At 36.6% G+C, this 25,792-nt stretch overlaps 1 protein-coding gene across 2 annotated transcripts in view; it reads left to right on the top strand.

Annotated features, from left to right (window-relative positions):
- Positions 1-25,792, top strand: part of LOC114651844 (serine/threonine-protein phosphatase 2A 55 kDa regulatory subunit B gamma isoform) — a 265,474-nt gene that overhangs the window by 182,357 nt on the left and 57,325 nt on the right. For both annotated transcript variants that reach the window (XM_051928221.1, XM_028801862.2), the window contains one exon: positions 16,381-16,545. In XM_051928221.1, the coding sequence (XP_051784181.1) occupies positions 16,381-16,545 (165 nt within the window). The remainder of the gene's footprint in view (positions 1-16,380; positions 16,546-25,792) is intronic.

The raw sequence follows: 25,792 nt of genomic DNA, 5'->3' as shown, positions 1-25,792 counted from the left end.
ATGATTTCCTGATGGCACCCAAACTAGTGTTATCCAATTACAAGTATGCATACTGAGGGCTTTTAATATAAGCATACATTTTTAATAATTCTAAAGCTACAAACTAACTACAAACTAAGAAAACAAGGGTAAGATCATACAAATTGGTTGAAATAAACACTTAAGAAGTATAAACAGAAACCCAGTCATAATAATTAATTTTGACCTGTCTTATTTCCCTTAACCTTATCCATTTTCATCTCAGATGGTCACCTTCTGTGTCCACTTTGTAATACGTAATTCCATTCTTGGTACTTTATACCATTGTCTTTCCTACTACACCTGCATATCTTACATACCTGCTTATGCATGCTTATACAAGTTTAACAGATGAAAATTTTTGTCTCATGTTTTTTTACTTTTAGCACGAGATTAAATTTAGATAATTTAATCATTGAGCAGCTCTGCTAACTTGTCCATACAGTGATCCTAATAGCTGGAAAGTCTGGACAAAGGTGGTGACTGGGAAATGATCCATTCTTGGACTTGAGATTCATTTAATGCATTTGTATAAAGAGTTTTATGATACAAAATTGAAAAGTTCCAATGTTAATCAATACATGGGAATTGCCAATAATGGATAGTGAGAACAGAATGCTGTAGGCAATAAACGTTTCATATAGTATATGTATCTGTATGGGTGGCACAGTGGTGCAGTGGTAGCACTGCTGCCTCGCAGTTAGGAGACCCGGGTTAGCTTCCCGGGTCCTCCCAGCATGGAGTTTGCATGTTCTCCCCGTGTCTGCGTGGGTTTCCTCCGGGCGCTCCGGTTTCCTCCCACAGTCCAAAGACATGCAGGTTAGGTGGACTAGTGATTCTAAATTGGTGTGTTTGTGTGTGTCCTGCGGTGGGTTGGCACCCTGCCCGGGATTGGTTCCTGCCTTGTGCCCTGTGTTGGCTGGGATTGGCTCCAGCAGGCCCCCGTGACCCTGTATTCAGATTCAGCGTGCTGGAAGATGGATGGATGTATCTGTATTTTATACGTTTTCTATATTTTACAGTATTTATGTGCAGTTATGTGCACATTGGTGTTCTAGATAGCTCCAGCCCCCATTGCACTTTTTTTAGGTAAGGTGGATTGCAAACATTTGAGCCTTGTTGATGATATATATATTATCATTGTAATCCTCAGGAACACAATAATAAAATGGAGCACTGAGCCTGATCTCCTCAATTTAAAATACTGGAAATTGCATTGACTGTCAGGTAGTATAAATGTATGTATATTCCGTTGTGGTAAAGTGTAAATGAGAAACAGCTAAAAATGTGTAAAGTACATTTTTGTGCTAAAAATTAGATTCAGATGTGTAATTTACATTTGTTACAGTGATTTATGGGAGTTAAATTTTTACCTGCTATAAGATATGCCAAATGTGCTCAATAATCCCATGCACCCTCTTCCCTAAATGATTATCTGTCTTGTTAGAGTGAATTGGAATACAATGATAAATAGAATCCAAAATGGAGAGGTTATAGTGTTGGGAGCATTTGAATATCTTAATGGTTTATAAAGAGATGAGAAGTATCTTGACTTATTACCAGGGCACCAATACTCCCAATGGAAATCACATCTATACGCAGCAATAATATATATTCAGCCTCCAGGTGACAGCTTCAGTTGTCTGTTTTCTTTCCAGTCAGGACAGTTTAATAAGAAAATTCCAGCTAGACTGTTTCTGAGTTTTGAAAAATGTTGATTTTTTTTCTTTTGTACATTTTTGAGCATGTGAAGGTTTTTTTCTATTTACAGACAAACGTGATATGGCCCAGAGTATTACAACAGATTTATGGCCCAGCTTCTTTGATCAGAAAGAGACATCTTCAGAGCGCAAGGTTCCTTTTTGTACTACCAGTAAAGTAACAACATACCATTTTCCAAACAAGTTAATCATATTCAAGGTAATGGGGGACTAGTGGCTATCCCAGATGTTCTGGGCTTAAAGTCGAAATCTGGACCGTGTGCCAGTCCATTGCAGGGATAACACACACATTCATATCCACACTCAGACAGGGAAAATTTGGAACCACCCTAACACATTTAACTTTGAGAAGGAACAATCCATGCAGTCACAAGAAGAACATGTAAACATCATGCAGCCAGTGACCAAGTATGGAATTCAAAGAGGACCTTAACTATTGTGCGACCATGCTGTCCTACCAATAAAACTGTTAAAGAAAAAACATTGAAGCTGTTACCACTAGCTGTAAAAAAACTTTACTTGGTAAACTACATGAGTTTTTCTCTCTTTGTACATAATTAAAAATAATTACATAGTAGTTTAGTGAATCCAGTACAACTAATGTCACATCTTTGGATTGTTTCAGTAAATCCACACAAATACATGGAAAATAAATTATTTCTATACCAGCTATTAAATAAGCACTTTGTGCCTGTATTCTCTGTATGCTTTATCATATTTGGAAGTATTGAACTGGTACTACTCATAACAGGTTTACAAATACACCGTGATCATTGTCTTTTAAACTCTATCTATGTTCATTAATAACTTGTTACCTGATGTAGCAACAAGCAGCATCATGTCAAAGTGGTTAGCACTCTTGCCTTATTTCTCCAGTAAAATTATGATTTCCAACCTAGTTCTTTTTCACTCTCCATTTTCCCCATTTCTCTGTACTACCGAGGCATGCAGGGTACGTTAGAAGGTGAATCCAGACTGGCAGGGTGTGATTTGTATGCAGTTGTACCTGGGGAAGGAACGTGTCTCATTAATTCTTGGTCCTTCACCAATGCCTGATAGTTTACAGTCTCACACAGCCCCGTGGAGGAAGGCTGCTACAACAATATGACTGGGCAGTTCATTCCAGATTCTCTGTACAAAATGTATTTCTTCCAGCTTCCAGTTTTGATTGTACTACTCATTTTTTCTATTGGTGAGCACAAATTGCATCTTACACCTTTTAACAAGAATTGTTGTGTTCTTGTGGGTTTTGAAAAGTTCACCTAAAGTATTTCTTCTCCACTCAGAACAGATGAGATGGACCTCCGTTAGCATGCTAGATTAAACACTGCATTAAACAATGAATTCCACGGTACTGGAAATTACAGCAAAACTTAAGATGGAATCCAAATTCACTCATAGCGATATGGGAATCTATAACATACTACACCATCAGGTAAATGAAAAGGACTTTGACAGATCTTAAATGACATCTAGATGAGATATTGGAACACCAAAGGCTTCTTTAGTCTTCAGATGAGTCACTGCCACCTTCTGAGACCCACAAACAGATATAGTAGAGATTAGAATTTATACTGTATATTAATAGAGCCACTTCTGTGATAAAAACCTCACTGATTACAAACTGTAAAGCAATCTGGTGGCAAACTATAAAAGCAGTCTAAATAAAGTCTTCTGTCAACAAACAAGAAAATTCAAGTGCCGAATTTTTTCAAGATATCAGCTGTGAAAGTGCTTTAGCATTTAAATGAAAAATAACTGCAGTTCCTTATAAAGAGAGTCATGTGCCTGGCAATATGAATTAAAAAATCAATACATGAGTCATTTTCCGTACATTAGGATTTTATATATAGAGATTCTAGTATAGTTATTTGTAAGACATGCAGTGAAAAGGTTTTCTTATTTTTTTCTCAGTGCTGTATAATTGAGCACTTTGAAAGCCCACCAGTCATTTGTGACCCTTCTGCTCACGATGGAGGTCAGACAAACTGCAGGAAGCTTTTGTTCTCAATATGTGTCATTTTTTCCTTATAGAGCCTTTAGTTTTTAAACAGCTGAAATCTACAAGTGGGAGTTTTAGGAAAGGACATGATTTGTTATTGGTCAACTCTAGGCTTAACCCCAACCCCATTAAGAGTATAGGTGGTTTCAATTAGAGCAAGGATTTGCTGGGTAGGACTCGTCATAGTGAGGCTAATCAGTGCAGTGGTTAGCACAGGTCCACATTTCTGGGTTTGACTTCCAGCCAACCCGCAGTCTCTGTGGAATCTGCTCATTCTCAAAAGTATTAACATTAGACTTTTCTGATTTCGCTTATTTTCTTTCCACATCACAAGGACTAGTTTTAGGTTAAATGGAAGCTTTACATTTGTTCCTTGTGGATGAATGTTCCCTGTGATAGAATGTAGAATGGTTCTGGCTTACTCCCTATGCTTTGATTGGGACTAAGCAGATTTGAAAAGTGAATATAACTAGAATGGCAAAGTTGTGCCAACTGTAAAAGAGGCAGGGTATGGACCTATTATGCCTCATGTTGAAATTTGGGAAACCCATAACACTTTTGTTGTGGGTCATCAACTACTAGAGGTCTGTCATATTCTAATAACAAGACAGAAAATCATCTATGGGAGGGCTAAGCAAACCTGTATAGTTTTATACATGGCACAGGAGTTTTCGGGTAATGCTTGGCAGGGTGAAAGTAGGCAGCCATTAGAGGTCTTCCATGCTCCATGTGGTTTTGTGGGAGAAAATTACAGATTGGATGGCAACCAGTGTAATTTTACCTGGCCTGGAAATACAAATAGGAGAACCAGAGTCATTGCAGGTACCTGACTCTTTAAATGGAATGTTTGTCTTAGGAAGCAAAGGCATGGTCCATGGGAGAGGACCCAGGACTTTACAGAGGCATTTCTAAACCTAAAAGTTGTTTTTGAGAATTGTTCCAGAAGGTCTTCCAATTGGGTAATAAAGCTGCCCTTGACTAGAATGTCTATGAGCTTAGAGTTGCAGGAGAGAGGTGGGGAAAAGCTCTTTCTAATAGGGAAGTAGTGTGGCCAGAAGAGGCTCAGTTAGAGGAAAGTGGGAAGTTAGTTTCTTGTTTTAGGAGCTTGTGCAGTATATTTTGGATGGTTGGTCAGAGATTCAACCACCAGAGAAGGTAGAGATGGTTTGAAGCCCATTCCTGAGGTTTACTGGGAGTAACTGGAGACTTAATTTCATTTAATTTCCGGTGATGCTCTGCATTTTTTCAATTATTTTTCCTCTGTTGAGTAAACTTTGAACAATAAAACGTATTTTTGTTTTTGGTACTTTTGCTGGAGAGTTAGCTGTCAATTGCATTATACAGTATGTGCCATATAAATAGAGTGGCACTGTTGCCACTCTAAAATCATAGATTCTGGTCCTGACCCAGTTACATCTTTGAATGCTCTTCCAATGTGCATATGTTAGGATTTTTTTTAATTCACCAAGTGTGAGTGTGGGTGGGTTCATGACTGTGCCCTGTAGTTAGGTAGCACCCTGTCCAAGGATAGTTCTGAATGCATGCCTGACATTGCTGGGATGGCCTGTGACACTGAATGTTGCACATGACATCGGGTACAGGCAGTGGCATAGATGGGGAGGGGCAAGGGGGGACATCTATCCCTGGGCGCAGCATCCAGGGGGCGCCAAATTTCCCTTCCCCATTGCATTTTGGCAAACAGGAGGGGGCGCGAAATCTTCAGTTGTCCCCGGGCACTGAAAACACTAGCTACGCCTCTGGGTACAGGGAATAGATATATAAGCTGCATTATCAAACAATTTATTTTCCCTTTTCATGATTGATATTTACTTTGATATTAAATAGCAAATAATCTCTAGTCCTTTAATAATTTGTTCAGAAATCATTGGTAATTCTATCAAATATGTGTCATTTCTTTTCCAAACATGCAGAATTGTTAATTCATTCAAATTAGATTTTCTTACATATTGCATCAATCCAATTATAAATTCTACGTCACATGTCTGTGGTTGACCTGCCTCTCCAAGTGTGTAAATCACAAAGCAGGGTCTCAGAGGCGCTGATTCAGCACTGATTGGAACTCATTATTGTTTTTGACTTTATCTCTTTGATTTGAATTCCAGACATTTATTTAACGATTTTCATTAGGGATCTGCAACCAATCCTGGAAACCATAGCTGCAAGGCAGTAAATGGCAGCATTTCTTTCCTTATTTTTACATATATTTATATACTTTTGTCACCTGTTCTATAACATGATGAAGGTTAGCTGGTTTTATCAATACTTGATTGATAGAAAGTCTGGTTAAGAGCAACTACTCAAGTGATCTTCCTCATTAAAGGCATCTATTGGAAATTCTTGGCACATTTGGCGAGTCTGCCCAATGTAGTGTTGTACAGTATTTCACCCCATTTATCACTGGTATTTTTGGAAGAGAAGAACAAGTGCTACTGGATACCACCACATGGCAATGGAGAAACCTCAAGAAAGTAACTGCAGGAGAGCACATCCTCCCTGATTTGTTTTTGATTAATGTGTAATGAGGCCATTTGTATTGATCAGAAGAAGCTGTGTGCTTCAGAGAAAAAGCACTTTTTGACCTTTGATTTATGCTGCATTGGGAGTTGATGGCTTTTGGGTGAATGACAGCATTTCGTCTGCTTTAATAACATTTTAGTTCAATGAAGCTTATCCTAGCAGGAAATGATCCAGATGTTTACATGACTGCTTTCCGTCATGGAGTTTGTCTTTGAGGCTGAAGCTATTGTGTCATATTCAAAGGAAGAAACTACGGAGTTGCAGCTTTTGTATGGCGTTCATTGAAGAGTTACTGATTAGAATAACGTGCTATTTTGTGCTGCTTGCTGGGTGTTTAATCTGGAAGTCCTGTTTTTCCACTGTTATAGGCATACTATTTCAGGAACTACCCCCAACGCAATATGGTTAGTCGTGAAAGTCCTTTTAGTTTTGAAAAGCAGAATGATGTCATCACTGTGTCTCTTTTACAAACAAAAGGGTGCATGACTATAATTTCAAGAACATTTTTACAGATAAATAGTTGTAATCTCCTCAGTGTAGGTCTAATGTAATATTAAAAAATGTACACCTTGAGAATAGTTTTGTGGCCCCCTAATGTGTCTTTGGTTCACTCAATCGTCTAATTTACTTCCATCAATATTGCACTTCAGGCTTATCTGTGCACCACAGGGATTCGGGCAGAAACCAGCTCTTAAGCTTTCATCACCAGCATCCTCCTCCAAGCAGGGCCACTACTGAGTCAACCAGTTAACACAATTAAAGACAGTACACTGGTACACCCAGGCATTCATGGAGAAAACATGCAAAGTCTGCTTAGGATTTCAATAAACAACCATTGCACTTCCTACATTTTTCTCCTTTAGCATTTTGTTCTCACAGGGGTTGTGTGAGTTGCAATCTATACAGGCAGCAAAGGAACCCATTACACACTGAGCCTTAAACACACTCCTATGCGCACAAAAAAGAGCAAAACAATTAGAAAGAGCATTCGAATGCCTTTGAAATAACAAATGCTAAAAGTTATGAATAAGTAGCTTGTAATAAGCATAATAGCCAGCTACAAATGAATACTAAACAATGATCTTGTTTTCATTAATTGAAACTAAATTGTTTTTAAAGAGATGCCTATATTTGGAAGGGTGCTCCAAAAATGCAGAAAGCATCCAAATAGATACAGATGTTCAAAGGAGGAGAAGATGACCTCGGAGTTATACAGCCAGGGAAAACAAACAATATACAGAGTGTCTTGCCAACATGTTTCAGGGCTAAATATGTTCCTTCTTCAGGGCACAGGGTTAAAATAATGACAAAATATTAAAAAAGCAAGTAGACAACAAAAAATAACACAATAGAGAATATTATGGAAGCAAAGGTCTGTGATACAGTTTGCATATTTGTAGCTAGAGATCCACAAAGGGAGAAAATGAGTCATGTGTCTTAAAATATTTTTTTTTATTCCTAAACGCTCGACAACTTGCCAGGTGTTATCATCAGAGGAAAACGATTAGACAAACAGGAATCAAAGGCAATATATAGCTGATGGGGGTTAATAAGGTGGGGTTCAGAAGGTGTTGGTCATAAAGTTTTTTTTGCTATTTGGATGTTCTTCTTTTTAAGCCTGCATATGCTGAGTTCAAGTCTAAGTGTCTGTTAATAGCATTTTTTATTAGAGAGCCATGATTCAGCTAGCTGTCTGGCACTCTTAATACTATATACAAAGTTACACCGTGCCTAAAAAAATACTATATACAACTTATATGAGCATACAGTACATCATTAGAATAGTGTAATACCAAAATCCTAGCAATGGAGGCTAGATAAAATGATACATGTAAATTAAGCAATGAAATCAAATCCTGCCCTGGTCAGTGGCTGTGGAACAGTCTTGCACTAAGCTAAGGCATTAGTAATACCCCATATGAACTTATGCCCTGTCTAGGGTAATAGAAGGAGAGTAGCATTCACAGTCTTAATATTGCCTACTGAATTTATTGATGAATCCTAGGCCAGAGCTGATAACTTATACAAGTAGCATTGCACATTTTTGTAACACTATAGTCATATTTTTACAGTGTAAATTAAATGATATTTGGATCCATACTTTTAGAAACGCACTGTATGTGCCCTGCAAATTAATTTCCTCACATAAAGCTACAATTTCAGCAGTAAAACACTGAAAGACAACTTGTATAACAAAACAAAATCATCTAATTTTTCAACCCGCATGCATTAAAAAAAAAAAAATTTCAGTATTTTTATTTGAGAGGTACATTAGTTGACCATAATGTGAATGTTATGAGTACTGTTGCCAGATACATAACACTGGTCCCTATACAAAGCAACACCGTGTAACTAATTTGCACGCATATTTAGCCATGTGCTGCAGCTGTGATCCAAAACAAGCCTTAAAGGAGCCCTACCACTACAGAGAAAGAAAACACATACATCCCTGCTAAATAATAATGCAAGATTTGTTACTGCTTACAAGATATTTCTGTCTTCTTCATGGAAGGAAAAAGTACAAAGCATCTGCACAGATGCTTCTAAAAGGTATTTTCAGTTACATAAAAGATTTTACATTTTATACTTTTTACAGATTTCGCTTCATTTATCTCATTGATCTCTTACTCTAAACTTGTAAAATCTTTGGTTTGATGGTTTCAAGTTCCTTTTTTAATGACTGCATTCATTTTTAATAATGACAGTACATACTGTATGCTCCACTTGTGTTACTTGTCGTGCAGGTGTTCTGTAGCACAATTAGCTTGTCTTATTTTTCTTGCCACCTTACATTTCAATATGTTAGAGACAGGATCGCGCTGTATGCTGTACTTTACATGACTCTGCCAATGCATGTGCTACAATAATCTTCTTAAGAGCTGTAGCTGATGACTATTCTGTTTTGTGGTCTTTCTGGGTGTATTCAGCTGAGCAGGCTTTATTTTATATATCACCTTACAGAGAACAGAACTGATAAAAGCTCTTTTTATTGCTCCACTATTTCATTATTGTGCATGTAGTATTTGTCTTATTTGTTTTTTGTGTTTTTGTAGCATACATTGTTGAGTAAGTCATTAGGCCAGTCATAGAATATGAAGGTGAAAATTGGGTATTAAAGGGAATGACAACCTAAAGAAATCATACTGCTTTTGCTACCTTAGGTAGTGAGGGAGCTGGACAAGATGTTTGCAGAAAAAGGAAACATTATAGAAAACTTGTTGCCTATTCAAATGGTTGAGTTATAATTAATAGATTGATTTTTGTGTCCTCTTTAGACAGCAGGTGGTCCCATTTACTTCAAATGCACTTGATGTTCAGAAAATGAATGTGAATCAGAATGATTTGCTTTGTCATGCTATAACTATTTTCATTTCTTTTCACATTTAAACAAGCAACCCATTTCAAAGCATTTTGCAATATTAATTCTTTATTGCTATTGTATAATAGCATCAGGTACATGGAATTTATTTGTGTGAAACTCGTTTAAATAAATTGTGAATATAAATACACAACATAAAGACAACAGTAATTTTAATTTCCCAACATCTTCATTCAACACCAATGAAACTTTTAAGATGTATCCTTTAAATTCTTTAGCATTAAATGCAGTTTAAAAAAACTGTATTTCATCTATCTTATGAAAAAGACTATAAGATTAGGATGTAAAAATACTGTGACAGAACCTGGTTGTCATGGTCTTGGCAGCTATTTACCGAATGACTGCGTAGTGAACAGTGGATGGGTGGAATCCATCATGAACAGATAGAGTCAGTCAGTCATTCTCCAACCTGCTATATCCCAACACAGGGTCACGGGGGTCTGCTGGAGTCAATCCCAGCCAACACAGGGCGCAAGGCAGAAACAAATCCCCGGCAGAGTGCCAGCCCACCGCAGACAGATAAAGTGCAATTCTCATATATTCCTTTGGGTAATTGAACCACATGATGACTTCATGAAGGGCATATTCTGAGTCACTGGTAAGGGCAAAACTGGCAACCTTGTAATTTACACTTCAAAGCATTCACCATAAAACTAGACTTTAGTTATAGGGTCTTGAATGGCCACCACCTGTCCTGGCAGCTTTAGACACAATGCAGGAACCTGACCTGGATAGTGTGATTGTCTATTATAAGGAACTGTCAGGCTCATATCTATCATATTCTCACCTGGTCAATCTAGAGATGTGGAGGAAACCAGAGTTCCCCACAAAAAGCCTACACATCCACAGGGATAACATGCCACTGAAGTGGTTATAATTATGACCCAGGACTAATTTTGTATAACACTGTTCACTGTTCAAGTAGATAGTCAGAGTCCTTATACATATTTACAACTACAGTGTTCCAATAGCAAATTATTAAACCATAAATATTTTAATACATAAAACAAAAACCATGTTAAACACACAATAAAACAAAGCAGGCTTCAATGATTAATATAACCAATTCTTGACAATGTAAAGTCCTGTTTACATTATAATTGAGGTACCTGCTGTTCCACCATGCCACTAGGTGAAAATTGAAAGCAACTATTATTATTAGGAACATTTTTAACCTACAATATTTAAAAGCCTTTTTAATATTGTGCAAAATGTGCAAACAAAAGCAGCTTGCATTTTAAAGTCAGAAGATAGGAAATAACAAAAGAAAAGAAATATGCATTCAGATCATGAAAGGTTAATAATGTGTGGCAAGGAAATCAATACTGAGACCAGTAAAAAAATCAGAGGCTCACATCCTCAATTAACCAGATGTCAATGTTGCCTCGGTACTGGATGTGTTCCACGGCGGTGTGTCTTATCAACGTAATTCAGAAGTTCAAGCAATTTTAGCCACTTCAGAATGTCCCTTTTCTGAGATGCACCACAGTTGATTATATTTATGGTGGAGAGCCACAGAACGCTGGTATTGAATTCCCCGAAATTGCCTGTTACCTCCTTCAGAAACACATGTTCATCTGTGTCATGTATAAAATGAATGTGGATCCAAATTCTTGTATTTTTACAACTAGGCATCTTCCTTGTCAGTCATCATTAAACACATCTCCAAACAGAGTGTTGTACGGTGCTGTCCTAACAGCTGGTTTCTGCTAGGACATGACAGCCTGAGCTGAAGTTGAAGTGACATAATTATTCTATGTCACTCTCCATCTTTCCATTTTTTATTCCCTGTTTTATTTATTTATCTAATTTAATAAGTTTTACTACAGTACAACCATTATATAAAGGTGACTTCTGATTAGGCACAACACAGTGATGAAGTGATCACTGCTGTTTCTTCTCTGCTTCAGAGCATAGGTTAGAAGCATGGCGAGTGTGTGAATTTGTGTGAATTTTGCATCTTCTCTCCATATTCGTAATTCTTGTTTCCTTGAGTATCCCAAACATGCAGTTTGCTTGCTGATCCCAGTGTGAGTGAATGAGGCTGCTCTGGACTGGACTGGCATCCTGCAGGGAGTCTTTGAGTCTCCAGTGTTAGATTGCAAGGGGCATGGGTGCATTCCTAGTTGAAAAATTTCTCACAAAAGTAATCTTCAAATTTGTTTTCTTTTTTAGTGGTCTTTATTTTTTTATCTGCTGCCTCTTCATGATCACATCAGCAATTTAAAATATTAATTCATATGTAAAAACCCTGAATATGCAGTTAGAATATACAATCAAAAAGCTTTTCAAAAATATCATAGAGAGAACATAAAATAGTGCTAAACACTTTTGTTAGTACAGTACAAGCTTCTTGATAATTGAATCTCCCATTACACCACTGCTTTATATTTACAGTATGAAGCAATACCTTGCCACATTTGTATAATGCTAGAAATGATTCACAAAAAGCTTTTTTTACACTGATGTTCAGAATGTAATATTATCATTTTTCATCTATATGATGTGTGACTCGGTAATCAAGTAGGCTTGCTGCTCTTGACAGGAAATATTGAAGAGCTTTAATAGGTTCGGCTATCGCAACATTTCCTTTTAAATTAAATCTGCCTGTTTAAAGTAACATACATTAACTGCACCTTCATCATTTTAAAGGAAGCATTTAGTGCACCACCTTATGCTACTCACAAAGAAAACCATACAATTACATTGCTAGATTTAGGATATTAAGCTTTACTTTGGTTTTGTTTTCCATTTTTTTGAATGCATTTTTCTCATTGTAACTGTTAAGAAATTCCTTAGAGGAGAAAATGCACAGAAATAATAGTTGTCTGTTTATTGTTGTCTGTGATGCTAAAGTTTGTCTGCACTTGGGTACAATCCAAAGGTGCAGTTCCCAGTCTGACTGGTCGGATGTGGAGATGGGCACACACTTTCAGGTGTTACTTCTGCATCAGTGCTATGAGAGCCCTCTGGGGCCCTGATGTGTGTATGTGAGTGAAACTAACAGATTCTTTTTATGAGAGAGAAAGAGTCACAAGAGCACTTTAATCTAAAAGCAGCCTTTAAAAACTAAATCTATTAAAGCTTCATGAATATTTAGCTTCTGTTTTTAATATCAAAATTGTATGAAATAATCTTTTCATTTGAGATTTAGACTTTCTATCTTCTCCAATTTATGCTTTGACTTTTCACTCATTTTTTAATTATTAGCTATTGAATTATTTTATTTAAATTATCTAAATATTTACCTCCAGAGGTGTCATAAATAGACATAATTCCACATTAGATTTTTGTTAGACAGTCAGTCATTTTCCAACCTGCTATATCCTAACACAGGGTCACGGGGGTCAATCCCAGCCAGCACAGGGCACATGGCAGGAACAAACCCCGGGCAGGGTGCCAGCCCACCGCAGTGCACACATACCCACCCACCAGGGACATAGGATCACCAATGCACCTAACCTGCATGTCTTTGGACTGTGGGAGGAAACCGGAGCAGACACGGGGAGAACATGCAAACTCCACACACGGAGGACCCGGGAAGTGAACCCGGGTCTCCTAACTGTGAGGCAGCAGCGCTACCCACCCTAGCTTTTTGCTTGTTAACCTTGTCATTTATTTAATTTTAAAATGTACTTTCAGGAGTTCCACAAATAGACTAAATGTCATTTTAACCTTTACCTGTCATCTTTGTTTTGCTTGTTTTATTTTAATTAGTTTCTCCTCAAAAATATCAAAAGTACCAGTTCTTCAATTTGTCAGATTATGAAATTCATTTCCGGCAGTCTTGCAAATTGATGACATTTCATGTTAATCTTTTGTTGTCAATTTTTAAATTCTATTTCATCTCAAAAATGTGCAGTATAAATTATTGTATTTAATTTAAATTCATATGTAACCGGCTCATGAACACCCTAATTTTTTGTCACCAAGTTTATTTCCTAAAGTCTTGTTAGTTTTTTACAATTTTTTTTTATAATTTGCTTAATTTTAAAATCAATTTTCAGGCAGTCTCACAAGCAGATACAGTATAGTAAATTGTTTGGTCACCAGAAACATCAAATTCCATATAAGAGGGTGCAAAATCTAAATAAAAATAGACCTTTGTTTAGAATATAGTGTCACCATAAGTGGCACTGGCCTTTGCTTAAACAATTTAAATATTCTGTGCCACAGAATTTCTAGTTAAATTGTTGGACTAATGCAGAAATCCTCTCCTGCAGTATTTTGACTTGTCTGTGTGTGAGCCCCTTATATAGTGCCCTTTGCTGGTTGTTATTGCTGGTGATCCAACTTAAACATATTCATTGTGCAATACACTAACATATGTTTAGGTTTCAGTTCACTTCTTCTAGCCTCAAATATTAATTTGTGGCTTCAGCATACTTATCTGATGTTACCTGTGCACAAATCCACACAACACTCTCCAAAATCTATTTTAAAAATGAATGAGTGGATTTATACAGATGAACAGCATTATAAAATGTTACATGTAATGACATGCCATTGTGAAATTTGTTCAATACAATTCTGACTTTCTGGGACCCAGAGCTCAACAACATTGAGTACAAGACAGGAAACAGACCATCACATGATCTGCTTATACACAAATCCACCTTCATACAGACACAATTTATAATAATTTATAATTGTAACCTAATAAACATGTCTTTGTAGAAGACAAACCAGGGTACCCAGAAGAGAATGAACACAGACTTGAGGAGAACATGCAAAGTCCACCCAGACAGTGTCTGAGTGCAGGAATCAAATGCAGGATAGTAGATCCATGAGGACGCTGTGCTAACTACTACAGTACAAAGTCAAGTCATATTTATTTTTATGTGTACATAGTAAAATATAATTCAATTAAATACCAATTGAATACAAAGTCAGTGAAATAACCATGTTGCATGTAACTAACTGAAATCTTAACATCATTGTATTGACAATATTAAATGAGATATTCTTTACCCCTGGAAGAAAAAAAACAGTAAATGTTTTGATTAATGTTATTTACTAGAAGTTTCTTTTGCAAAAAAATGTATTATTAAAAATGTGGGATTGTATGGCACCAGAGACTATTCTGGTAACGGTGGACACAAGGCAGGGAAAAGCCATAAACAGAATGCCATTCCACCATAAGACCAGTTTAAAACATTTGAAAATCGCAGATGAGAACAGGCCATTCATCCACTTAATTCCTCCAAAACAACATCAAGTTGTGATTTAAATGAGTCCTAATGAGTCCTACTCTCTGCCACATTACTTGTTAACTTATTCAATGAGTCTATGGTTCTCTGTGTAAAGAAAAACCTTCTAATGTTTGTGCAAAACTTACCCTTAAGAACTGTGTCCCTATGTTCTTGATGAACTCATTTTAAAGTAACAGTCCCAATCCACTGTACTAATTCCTTTCATAATTTTAAACACTTCAATCATGTCTCCTCTTAATCTACTTATTCTTTAACTAAAAAGGCACAAATCTTTTATTTTCCCTCATATCTTACCCCCTGTCCTGGAATCAGCCTAGTCCATGGGCTTTTTTCTAGCACTTATATCTTTTTTGTCACCTGGAGATCAGATGAAGCCATACCAGCGCATTTTGAAGCTTGACCATAACCTTCTTTGACTTCTGCTCTACACACCAGGACACTATATAACCTAACTGTCATGATTTAGACTGAAAATTGATGTTTTGTAGCCATTTCCTTCTAGAAAAGCTATATTGCATACCATTACATTTCTAGGGGCGTGGTCTCTGGGGTCGTGACCTTGACTAAATCAGCAAATGGCATAAAAGGTCAGTCTTTTACTCTGAGCCTTATTCGATAAAATCCTTATTTACATCTCTGACCTTTCATGCGATTCATTTTCTTGTCTTGCTTGGTTTTGACTTATTGCTTGTTATTTGACTGTGAATTTTGCCTCTCATCTGGGTTTCAGTCGCTTCTGTTTATTTTTGTTTTCATATTTTTTGCCATTTGTTTGCTCCTCCTGTTTTACTCAAAAAACTAGTTGTCTATTTTTCCTGCCGAGTCAGCACACTAAGATTTTGTTAGCCTTCTTAATGGCTTCTGGACATTGTCTGGAGGCTGATAATGATGAGTCCATTATGACTCCAAAATCTTTTTCATAAGGTGAACTTTCAAGTTTCAGACATCCCATTGTGTATTTTTAGACTCATCAGTTAAAATAATAAAATCAGCTCTGGGGCAATGGAGTTGTGAGACAGAAGTGCTAATACTGTGCCATACTGCAGGCATACAAATGATTTAATAATTAAATAAAAAATAGATTCAACAGTAATATTTTATTAATTGATTACTGTAAGTCAATTTACATCAATTTCATAGCTTTTTCACTTTTTACACACATATATTCATTTTATTTCCTCCTTATATTCATATTTATTTTTTGCAAAATGCCTTACAATAATATTTGTCATATACAATTTAGTGAAATAACACATGCTTACTCTGCATTTTTTTTATTTTATTAGCTTTTTTGTGCATTTTTCCATGAAACTCTTAGATGTCTTTTTTCGACAGGTGGAGGTTTAGCCAGGTAATGAATAAAGATTCTATTTTTTAGTATGACCTATTGTTTTTTCATTTTCTTTTATTTTATTGTAACTTTTAAACTGTTCAGGTGTTGTTTTTCTCATTTGATTTATTTTTGTTTAGTTTCCCAGTGTCTTTTTCCTTAACCATCCTTCCCTTCAGACATTGTGGATATCAAACCTGCCAACATGGAGGATTTAACAGAAGTGATTACAGCTGCCGAGTTTCATCCATACCATTGTAACCTTTTTGTTTACAGCAGCAGTAAGGGAACACTGCGCCTCTGTGACATGAGAGCTTCGGCTTTGTGTGACAAGCACTCGAAACGTAAGTGAACGGTTTTTATCACATATAAAAAATAAAGCTATGTTGATGTAATTGAAACATAAAACCACAGGCTAGATTTAATGTTGTGTAAATGAGTTTAATTGTAAAGGAATCAAGTCCGGTACACTAGTGTAATTTTTCTTTAAAATGATTTTAAACCTTTGTAAATTCATATCTTTAAGATTTTAAACTACTTTTCATTTACCCAAATGCTGAAAAAAAATGTAATTAAAAGTAGGCAATTTGGAATTTGTTTTTATTAAAATGTTAACATCTGTGCATTAAAATAATATTCAGAGCTTCACATCCCGATCGATAAAAGAAAAATAAAAAATGTTGATGTAAATGTACCTCAGCAATTAACATTCAACTAATTCAGCCTACATCAATGTAGCTGGCAGACAAAAATATGTTGTGCCTCCTTCCACTAAACTAAAGGCAGGCTAAGATGGTATCTTGTTATGAAAAACAAAATTACTTTGAGGTGGAAAACAAGGAATATTACTCCCTAAAGTCTTGTAATGCATGTATTCTGTTGAACACCAGTTAAATCAATTCTGTTTATATCTGTTCTTCATGTCACCGTAGAGGTGTAGTAACTTTTTATTTTTAAAAGTGACATGTTGTATATTTTCTACACAAAGACACACTATAACTCCACACTGTGCACATTACTGTGTTTTCAGCACAGGAAAAACTCACTACACAAAAATGCCTTTCTTCTTCTGTCAATGACACAAATTTCACTGAAAACAAAATTCAAAATATTTTGCAGGTTTTTTTTGTTTTTTTCACAAATTCGGTTTTGCATAAATTGTTATACAGATCATTTTGTTGGTTTTTGCTTTAAGAATTTTCATTAATTTAATGTTAATTCTCCTTGTTTTCTTTTTTTTTATATTGATTCTATTTATTTGTTTAGTTATTTAATTGGAGATAATGTTAGGTGAAGTGGAGCATTGTTTACGGATCTGGTCACTAAGTCCATCATCGTAGTGCACAACATTTTCTGTGATATTCCATCATAGTCTTCATTTATATAATTATAATGAGTCATGGACAGTTGTGGCACTCACTTATGACTGGCAGTCATTTAATATGATATCCCCAGCCACTTAGTCATAGTAGCCATACTGACGCTGTATGTGTTACACCTTCAGACATTTGCTTGTTTAAACTGTATACCATCCATTTTTGATAACTTTTAATGAGAGTAAATGCAGCATGAAATAAAAACCTTTAAAGTCGAAAACTGAAACAGTTAACACAGAGGGATATTAAATAAGGAACTGACAATGTGAGATGCTGACTTATATTTTTTAATATATTTTTATTTAAAACAGACTTGGTGAAGAGTGCACTTGTTCATTTTCAATCTCTAAATAGGAATCTGGTCAATTTCCCTTTGGCAGTATATAATCGATATATTTTGATCATGATCTAGTGCTAATAGATATCTTTAAGGTTTTCAATACTTCACCTGTACAGGTGTCTCCATAAGCTTGACCTGCCAAGCGGCCAGTTCAGTCCATGACAAATGGAAGATCTACAGATAAGTGAGTGACATTTTGTTCTTGGAGGTGTAATAGGTCCTTGTAGCCATTGATTAAACCCTATTTTCCAGATCTGTGAGTTAGAAAATAGCCATTTAATGCTGCATTACTGCATTTTGCTGCAGACAAAAAAGACTGCGATTTGCTGCAGAAGAATACATATTGCAGTGCATGTGGGTGATCAACTGTTCAGCTTGAAGAGAGAGACCATCACAGTGCACTGTAGCTTTAAGCGATGGGAGGATTAGTTAATCTCTTTGAAGAAATGCAAGGCTCTCCTTTATTCTGAAAGAAGATATCTGTTATACACACTTCACTGATTCACATGGCTTATAGTAAAAGGCTGCCACTTTTTCTTGGCCCCTGTGAAAATTGATTTTTTTTTTTTTAGAGCCAGGAAGGACAGATAGTGGAGGGCAAAGTGCAGTAGAGAATTGGAAAGCATATCGAATAGAAAGTGCTGATGCCTAATTAAGAGAGCAGCACTCCATTACAGATACAGTATCTGGGAGAGTGGGGGTGCATGGCTTTCATTCTGCTTCTCTTATTTCTCAAATTTGTGGGTTTACAGTTCTTTTCAGTCTTAACATTCTTGCCCATTCTGACAGCTTCTATCTGTGCACTTTTGGAATTTCCATTTATTAATTTTCATCAGAAGGCTTTTCTTGAAAGCAATCCTGTTATGTCAAGTGCAGTAAAAAGTGTATAGGAGTCTACTGGGTGAATTTCTATCCACACTTCCATTTTTTTAATCTCTTTGTTTCCATTACAGGGTTATAGGAATCAACCCTTTTAGAAATTGGCTCAAGGTAGAAACTTGCCTAGAATGGAATGCCCGCCATTTTCTAGTCATAGCTGTACACATTGACTGACGCCCTTTTTAAAGTCATCATTTAATCTAACAATCATATTTTTAAGATGTGAAAGGAAAATAGAAAACTAGGAGAAAACCAGTTTGACATGTGGAGTTAAACAAATCAAACCAATAGTGATTCTAAAGCGAGTCCCTGTAGTTAGTTAACTTCAACACCATGCTATCTGCACTACAGCAGAACCCTGTTAATCTAGAACTGGACTGTCTGGACTTTCATTTAATCCGGACTGGATATTCTGCCATGAGAGTTAGTTGTACAAAAGAAAATCAGGGATAAAGGGACTACATGTAGTCCATGTAGAAACTGCCTGCTGAACTGGATATGCACAAATATGATGATGTTTTGTAACGTGACAAGTCCTGGAGAGGGGAATGAAATATGCATTCTTGGAAATGACCCACTAACCTCTGTCCTCCACTACACAAACGCAAATCAGTCCCCCAACTATTATTTCCAGCTGACAGCTGCTGCAAGCATTGTCTACATGCACACCTTATCTAAGGTCTCTATCTGCTATATTGTTTTGTTTTTACTTATAATGAATTTTTGTGGCTTGGGTTAACAGAAGATGACATTAACAAAAAGAGTGTTACAGTGTTGATGGAGCAAAAACTGAACAGAATTTTTCTATTGATAATGAAGAAAGTTAGAAAAGATCACTCCCATATTAGAGGTGGCAAAACAATTATTTTCCAGTTAGAAAAGCATAGGAAAGCATTTCTTTTAATAAAAACGAGTCTGTTAAAAATAACTTCTGGATAATCCGAATTTTCACTAACTAATCCACAGCAAGTATGGTCCTGTCATGTCTGGATTAACAGGCTTTAGGGTGGTCTCTGTTGATTATTTTAAGACCATACATTTACATTATTTTCTTAACTTTTTCTAGTTACACATCAAAATCACTAAGAGGTGTCTGTATTCTGACATAGCAAAAGAATGATGTTAAGGGTGGCGTACAAGTGTTTCACAGTATTTTTAAGAAGATTTTTTGAGGAGTGGCATTGAAACCCACACACTTACCTCAGACAGAGATTTGGCATTACTCCTCAGGTATGAGTGAATTTAAATAAAATTGGTTAGGATGATTTTAGACAATGAACAGCTGTCTGGAGGATAAATGAAGTCAAAAATTGAACAGTAAGCCATGGAGATTTGAAAGGGCAAATATTAAATACGGAGTGGGGAGGTGAGGAAATCACTTAGGAGTGGAACAGCAAATAACCAATGCGTGTATTCAAGACGGACCAATGTGAGTACAAGGATTTCCAGTTCTTCTTCAATCCTGTTTTTAGTTGTTTTTCCTAGCCTATACCTCTTTTGAAATAACCAGTTTTTTTTACGTCTATCAATTATTGTACTCTGGAAGTCTTTCCATTATTTTTGATCCATGTTTAATAATAAGCAGAACTATGACACAAGACTGAATATAATTGTCAAATCAGATTGACGTAAATGCTTTCACTGTGAGCTTATTGGTACAAAAAGAAAAAAATGACACATGAAGATAGCTGTGTCCATCACAAAGACTGCATTCGCTCTATTAATATCTTAGGACCATATTCACCTACAGGTTTATTTTGAGGTGTTGCCCATTTGTTTTTATTTTCGAAGTTGTACGGAGGCAGAATCTTTTCAGAGCTTTTCCAAATTAGTCATTTTATTGTCACCAACCAACTAAAAAGCCATACTGGGCTGTAGTGAGTGACTTTCACACACTAAGATGTAATGAATATTAGACTTCAGAATATTCACAACTTCAGGAGACTGGGCTCAAATTCCATCCTGCTTAAGTGCAATTCCTATATAATGAACAACAACCAAATATATCAGTCTTCATTAAAAGACAGTTCAACCAAATGTGATAAATTTACTCATTTTCTTACAATGAGAAATGTCAGTGGTAAAGTAGTCATTTTATGTCTGCCATATTTTTCATTATCTCATGCAACATAGTCCTGTGGTCAGTTATACTTATACTTATTGCTTCAACTGCCAAGTCATTTATTAGTGTAATCAATACAAAGTTTTATAGATTACAATAATTAGAGTCCTATGGAATCTATTTAAAAAGCACTTAATTCCATGAGATATTGCATTAAGGTTTAGGGAACTTTTAGAGTAAAGGAAATATTTTAAGAACTTAATTGACATTGTTAGTGACTTTTGTTACACTTCTGGGTATAAATGAATGTTGAAATGATAGTTTATCTTTTACCTTCTCTATCAATAGTCAGGAGATGGAGACTGATTAACTACTGCACCTTCAATCTTCACAGCTTAAATGAAAGGAGGAGAAACACAGAAAAATGAAAGTTACCTAACAGTCAGTTTCTTTACCACAACCTGTCTTTATTATTATCTAATCATTCTCATTTCCATAAATCTGTAAACTTCAGTATCCTCTATATTATGTGCTGCAGACAGAGAAAACTGTAGGGGTCTAATGTAAAATGATTAGTAGGCCAACTGTTTTTTATGCACAGGTTGTAAGCCTTTAGATGAGAAACATATCGGGAGTGCATGGCCATCATTCTAGGAAACCTAATGACATGTGAGAAAAGCTTAATGGAAGAGCTAGTTGTGTTGTCTTTTATACTGCATCTGCTTTGCATATACATTGTAAAATATGATTTCAGTTTGAAGAATATTTTAAATATAAATGTGCACAATGTATCTTTTTATTTTTAATTAGAAAATTACTTTCCAGATCTGATTAGTGTTATAAACACTGTATACTACTGCATTAGTATATGCACTTGGGATTTGTCTTCTTCATCCAGGCCTATCTGAATTAGACTTTGCCTTGAGCATGTTTAAGGTCAACATTGATAAGACATTTCCAAAGCATATCAGAACCATGAGATGCAGGGTTTTAATTGGGCTTTGCTCAATCAATTCTTGTCAAGATTTAATCAGATCCCAGAAGAAACACTTGGCCAGCTCTAATGCAACAATTTCCCGTCTTTTTTGATCATTGTCACTTAATGATATGAAGCTGCTGACGGACATTGTTTCCATGACCTTCAAATCTCTATGGATTTGGTTTCATTTTCAGATAAAGTCAGACAGAAATATCCACAGGAGTCCACAGATACTGTATGTAACTTGTTTGTGACTTGCTAATTATTATTGACTTTTCCCAAGCTTCAGTATTGTTATATTGAATCTTTATTTAGGTGAAGGTAATCATCTGTATCTGTTTTATCATTTAAAAAAATAATAACTGTCTAAATTCTTAGTATTAACATACATGCAGATGAATCTCTAATGAAACAATATTCATAAACTTAGTAAGTAATGAGTGAGTATTGTTACAGTTACATTTTACATTTATGCACATGTAAAGTAGAGCAGTCAGCGTGTATTGGTACTGTATATACATTAGATAGCATATTGCACGTATATGTTCATTTATTAAGCTGGCACTTTTAATACAAAGTAATTCACAAATGAAATTCACATATTTCTACAAATGGAGCAATGTTAGGTTACGATGTATCCTCAAGGAATTATTGATGCAATGATTGATTCTTTTTGTGGTGTGGATTTTGAAAAAGAAAAATGTTTTACTAATATGCTAAAAATACGTGTAAAACTTTCAAGCACATTTGGGCATAAAACACATCCTCTTACAAAACATGCAAATCTGTGCATATAAAAGGAAATTAGAAAATGAATTTTCAGTCTGTGTATTAGTGTCTTAAAAGAAAAGTTTCTATATATTGACTTGAATGTGAACTGTGTGTAATTAGTGAGATTACCATTTTAAGAATATTGCCCAGAGTCATGTGTAGTTCAGTCTAATTGGTGACTCGATACTGACCCCATGACTCTGCAATAGATTGAGCAGGTTTGGCAAAATAAATATATATATATATATATATATCCCACCATAGAGACAAGAACCAAACTGTCCATCAAAGACATAATGCACCTAATATCACTTTGCCAAAAAACTCACTTTCATTTCAATGGCAAGTATTACACACAGAAAGAAGGCATGCCAATGGGATCACCGTTATCTGGACTCCTAGCTGAACTGGTAATGCAACGATTTGAAAACATAGCTTTATCCCAGATTACACCCAAAATTTGGATACGCTATGTAGACGACACATTCGTCATATTAAGAAAGAACCAGCTGAATGAGTTCTACAATCATATTAACACAATATTCCCTGCAGTCCAGTTCACAATGGAAAAAGAAATCCACCGACACATCAGCTTCCTGGACATTTACATCAAAAGAAATAGTGACGCCACCCTGACCACAAGTGTTTAGCGCAAACAATGCTACGCAGACAAGATTCTACACTTCGCCAGCAACCACCCGGTATCTCATAAACGGAGTTGTGTGAAAACCCTATTCAAACAAGTCCACACTCATTGTAATACCAAGGAAACAAAATTTAATGAGAGACGCTATCTCTTCCATCTTTTCACCTCGAACGGATACTCAAAAACATTCATTAATCGGAGTCTACACAGCAGACGCCAAAGGAATCAGCATACAATCGACTTAAATCAGAACCCTCACCCCACCTGGCATTCACTCCCGTATCACCATAATGTGTCAGAAGGCACGGCACGCACCCTGACCAAGTGGGGCATCAGAATAGCACATAAACCCACGAACAATCTGCGCATGGTCCTGTTTAATGCTAAAAACAAGAAATCGACAGCCGAAACACGCGCAGTTTATAGTATTCCATGCAATTCTTGCTCAGCGGTATACATAGGACAAACGTCAAAAAGAATCTCAACACGTGTACAGGAACATTGCAACGCCGTCAGAAGAAAGGATGCACTATCGCTGATATATGCACATACTAAATCGACAGGACACACATTCAACTGGGACAACGTAAAAGTAAAATTTAAGGCCAGTACTAAAAGTGCCAGAGAGTTGGCCGAGTCTTGGCTATCAGATGAAAACGCCATCAACAGACACTTGGACATAAATCCAGCATATGCCAACTTAAGAAGGACATATACACAATAATTAAACCCCCCCCCCCCCCCCCCCTTGATCATACTGACTTATGTCACCTCCTCCCCAACCCCCACCCCCACCCCCCACCCCCACTGAATGTGTTGCTATATATTGCCTTTGATTCTTGTAAGTCTAAGCATTATCCTCTGATGAAGACCCCTGATAGGGGTTGAAAGCTCAGGAATAATAAAACTATTTTATGATATGTGATTCGTTTTTTCTCCCTTCGTGGATCTCCAGCTGCAAATATATATATATATATATACATATATATTGGCAATATATATATACAGTAATCCCTCGCTACTTCGCGGTTCACTTTTCGCGGATTCATGACTTCGCGGGTTTTTAAATACAAGTGATTGCCCGCCTATCGCGGAAGTTATGTTCCAGACCCATCAGCAACAGGAGAAAATCCGCGATATAGAAAGACCATATAAATAAACATTTTTTTAGTTTAAGCCTTAAAATACACATCCCACATGCTTTAAACACATGTAAACTTATAAAACACACTTTGTTAACACATATGATATGTGGATGTCGGGCTAAGGATATGAGTAACATCTCACTATTATAAAACATTTTAACTTCACGCAAGATAAGACAGTGAGACAGGAAAATTGGTGATGTACAGTACAGGCTTTTAAATTATTGACATGCAGAGCGACAACCAGCACAAAGCCAGCACAAAGTCCACTTCTCCTTAGCGTTCATTCAGCTCCCCACCCCCTTGACAATGCGAAGTGGCAGGAGCCTACTGCGCTTCCGGGGAGGGGGGGTTTGAGCGAAGGTGCGTTCAGCTCTCACACACCCACACACACACACTCCTCGCGCAGAGCGACAAGCAGGCATTTTGGCAGAAGCAGCACAAAGTCCATTTCTGCTCAGCGTGAGTTCAGCTGCCCCCTTCACAAAGCGAGTGCAGACACATTGACGTCTGATCGCTGCGTGCAGTGTGCAGTGTTGGTCTGAGGTGTTTAAGAATGTAGAAAGTGTTTAAGAGCATAGGAAGTGTTTACAGTGGTGTGAAAAACTATTTGCCCCCTTCCTGATTTCTTATTCTTTTGCATGTTTGTCACACAAAATGTTTCTGATCATCAAACACATTTAACCATTAGTCAAATATAACACAAGTAAACACAAAATGCAGTTTGTAAATGGTGGTTTTTATTATTTAGGGAGAAAAAAAAATCCAAACCTACATGGCCCTGTGTGAAAAAGTAATTGCCCCCTGAACCTAATAACTGGTTGGGCCACCCTTAGCAGCAATAACTGCAATCAAGCGTTTGCGATAACTTGCAATGAGTCTTTTACAGCGCTCTGGAGGAATTTTGGCCCACTCATCTTTGCAAAATTGTTGTAATTCAGCTTTATTTGAGGGTTTTCTAGTATGAACCGCCTTTTTAAGGTCATGCCATAGCCTCTCAATTGGATTCAGGTCAGGACTTTGACTAGGCCACTCCAAAGTCTTCATTTTGTTTTTCTTCAGCCATTCAGAGGTGGATTTGCTGGTGTGTTTTGGGTCATTGTCCTGTTGCAGCACCCAAGATCGCTTCAGCTTGAGTTGACGAACAGATGGCCGGACATTCTCCTTCAGGATTTTTTGGTAGACAGTAGAATTCATGGTTCCATCTATCACAGCAAGCCTTCCAGGTCCTGAAGCAGCAAAACAACCCCAGACCATCACACTACCACCACCATATTTTACTGTTGGTATGATGTTCTTTTTCTGAAATGCTGTGTTCCTTTTACGCCAGATGTAACGGGACATTTGCCTTCCAAAAAGTTCAACTTTTGACTCATCAGTCCACAAGGTATTT

Source organism: Erpetoichthys calabaricus, chromosome 5 (assembly GCF_900747795.2).
Source record: "Erpetoichthys calabaricus chromosome 5, fErpCal1.3, whole genome shotgun sequence".
Taxonomy (NCBI): Eukaryota; Metazoa; Chordata; class Cladistia; order Polypteriformes; family Polypteridae; genus Erpetoichthys; species Erpetoichthys calabaricus.
Note: the sequence above shows the minus strand (reverse complement) of the source record. Positions and strands in the feature narration are given on the sequence as shown.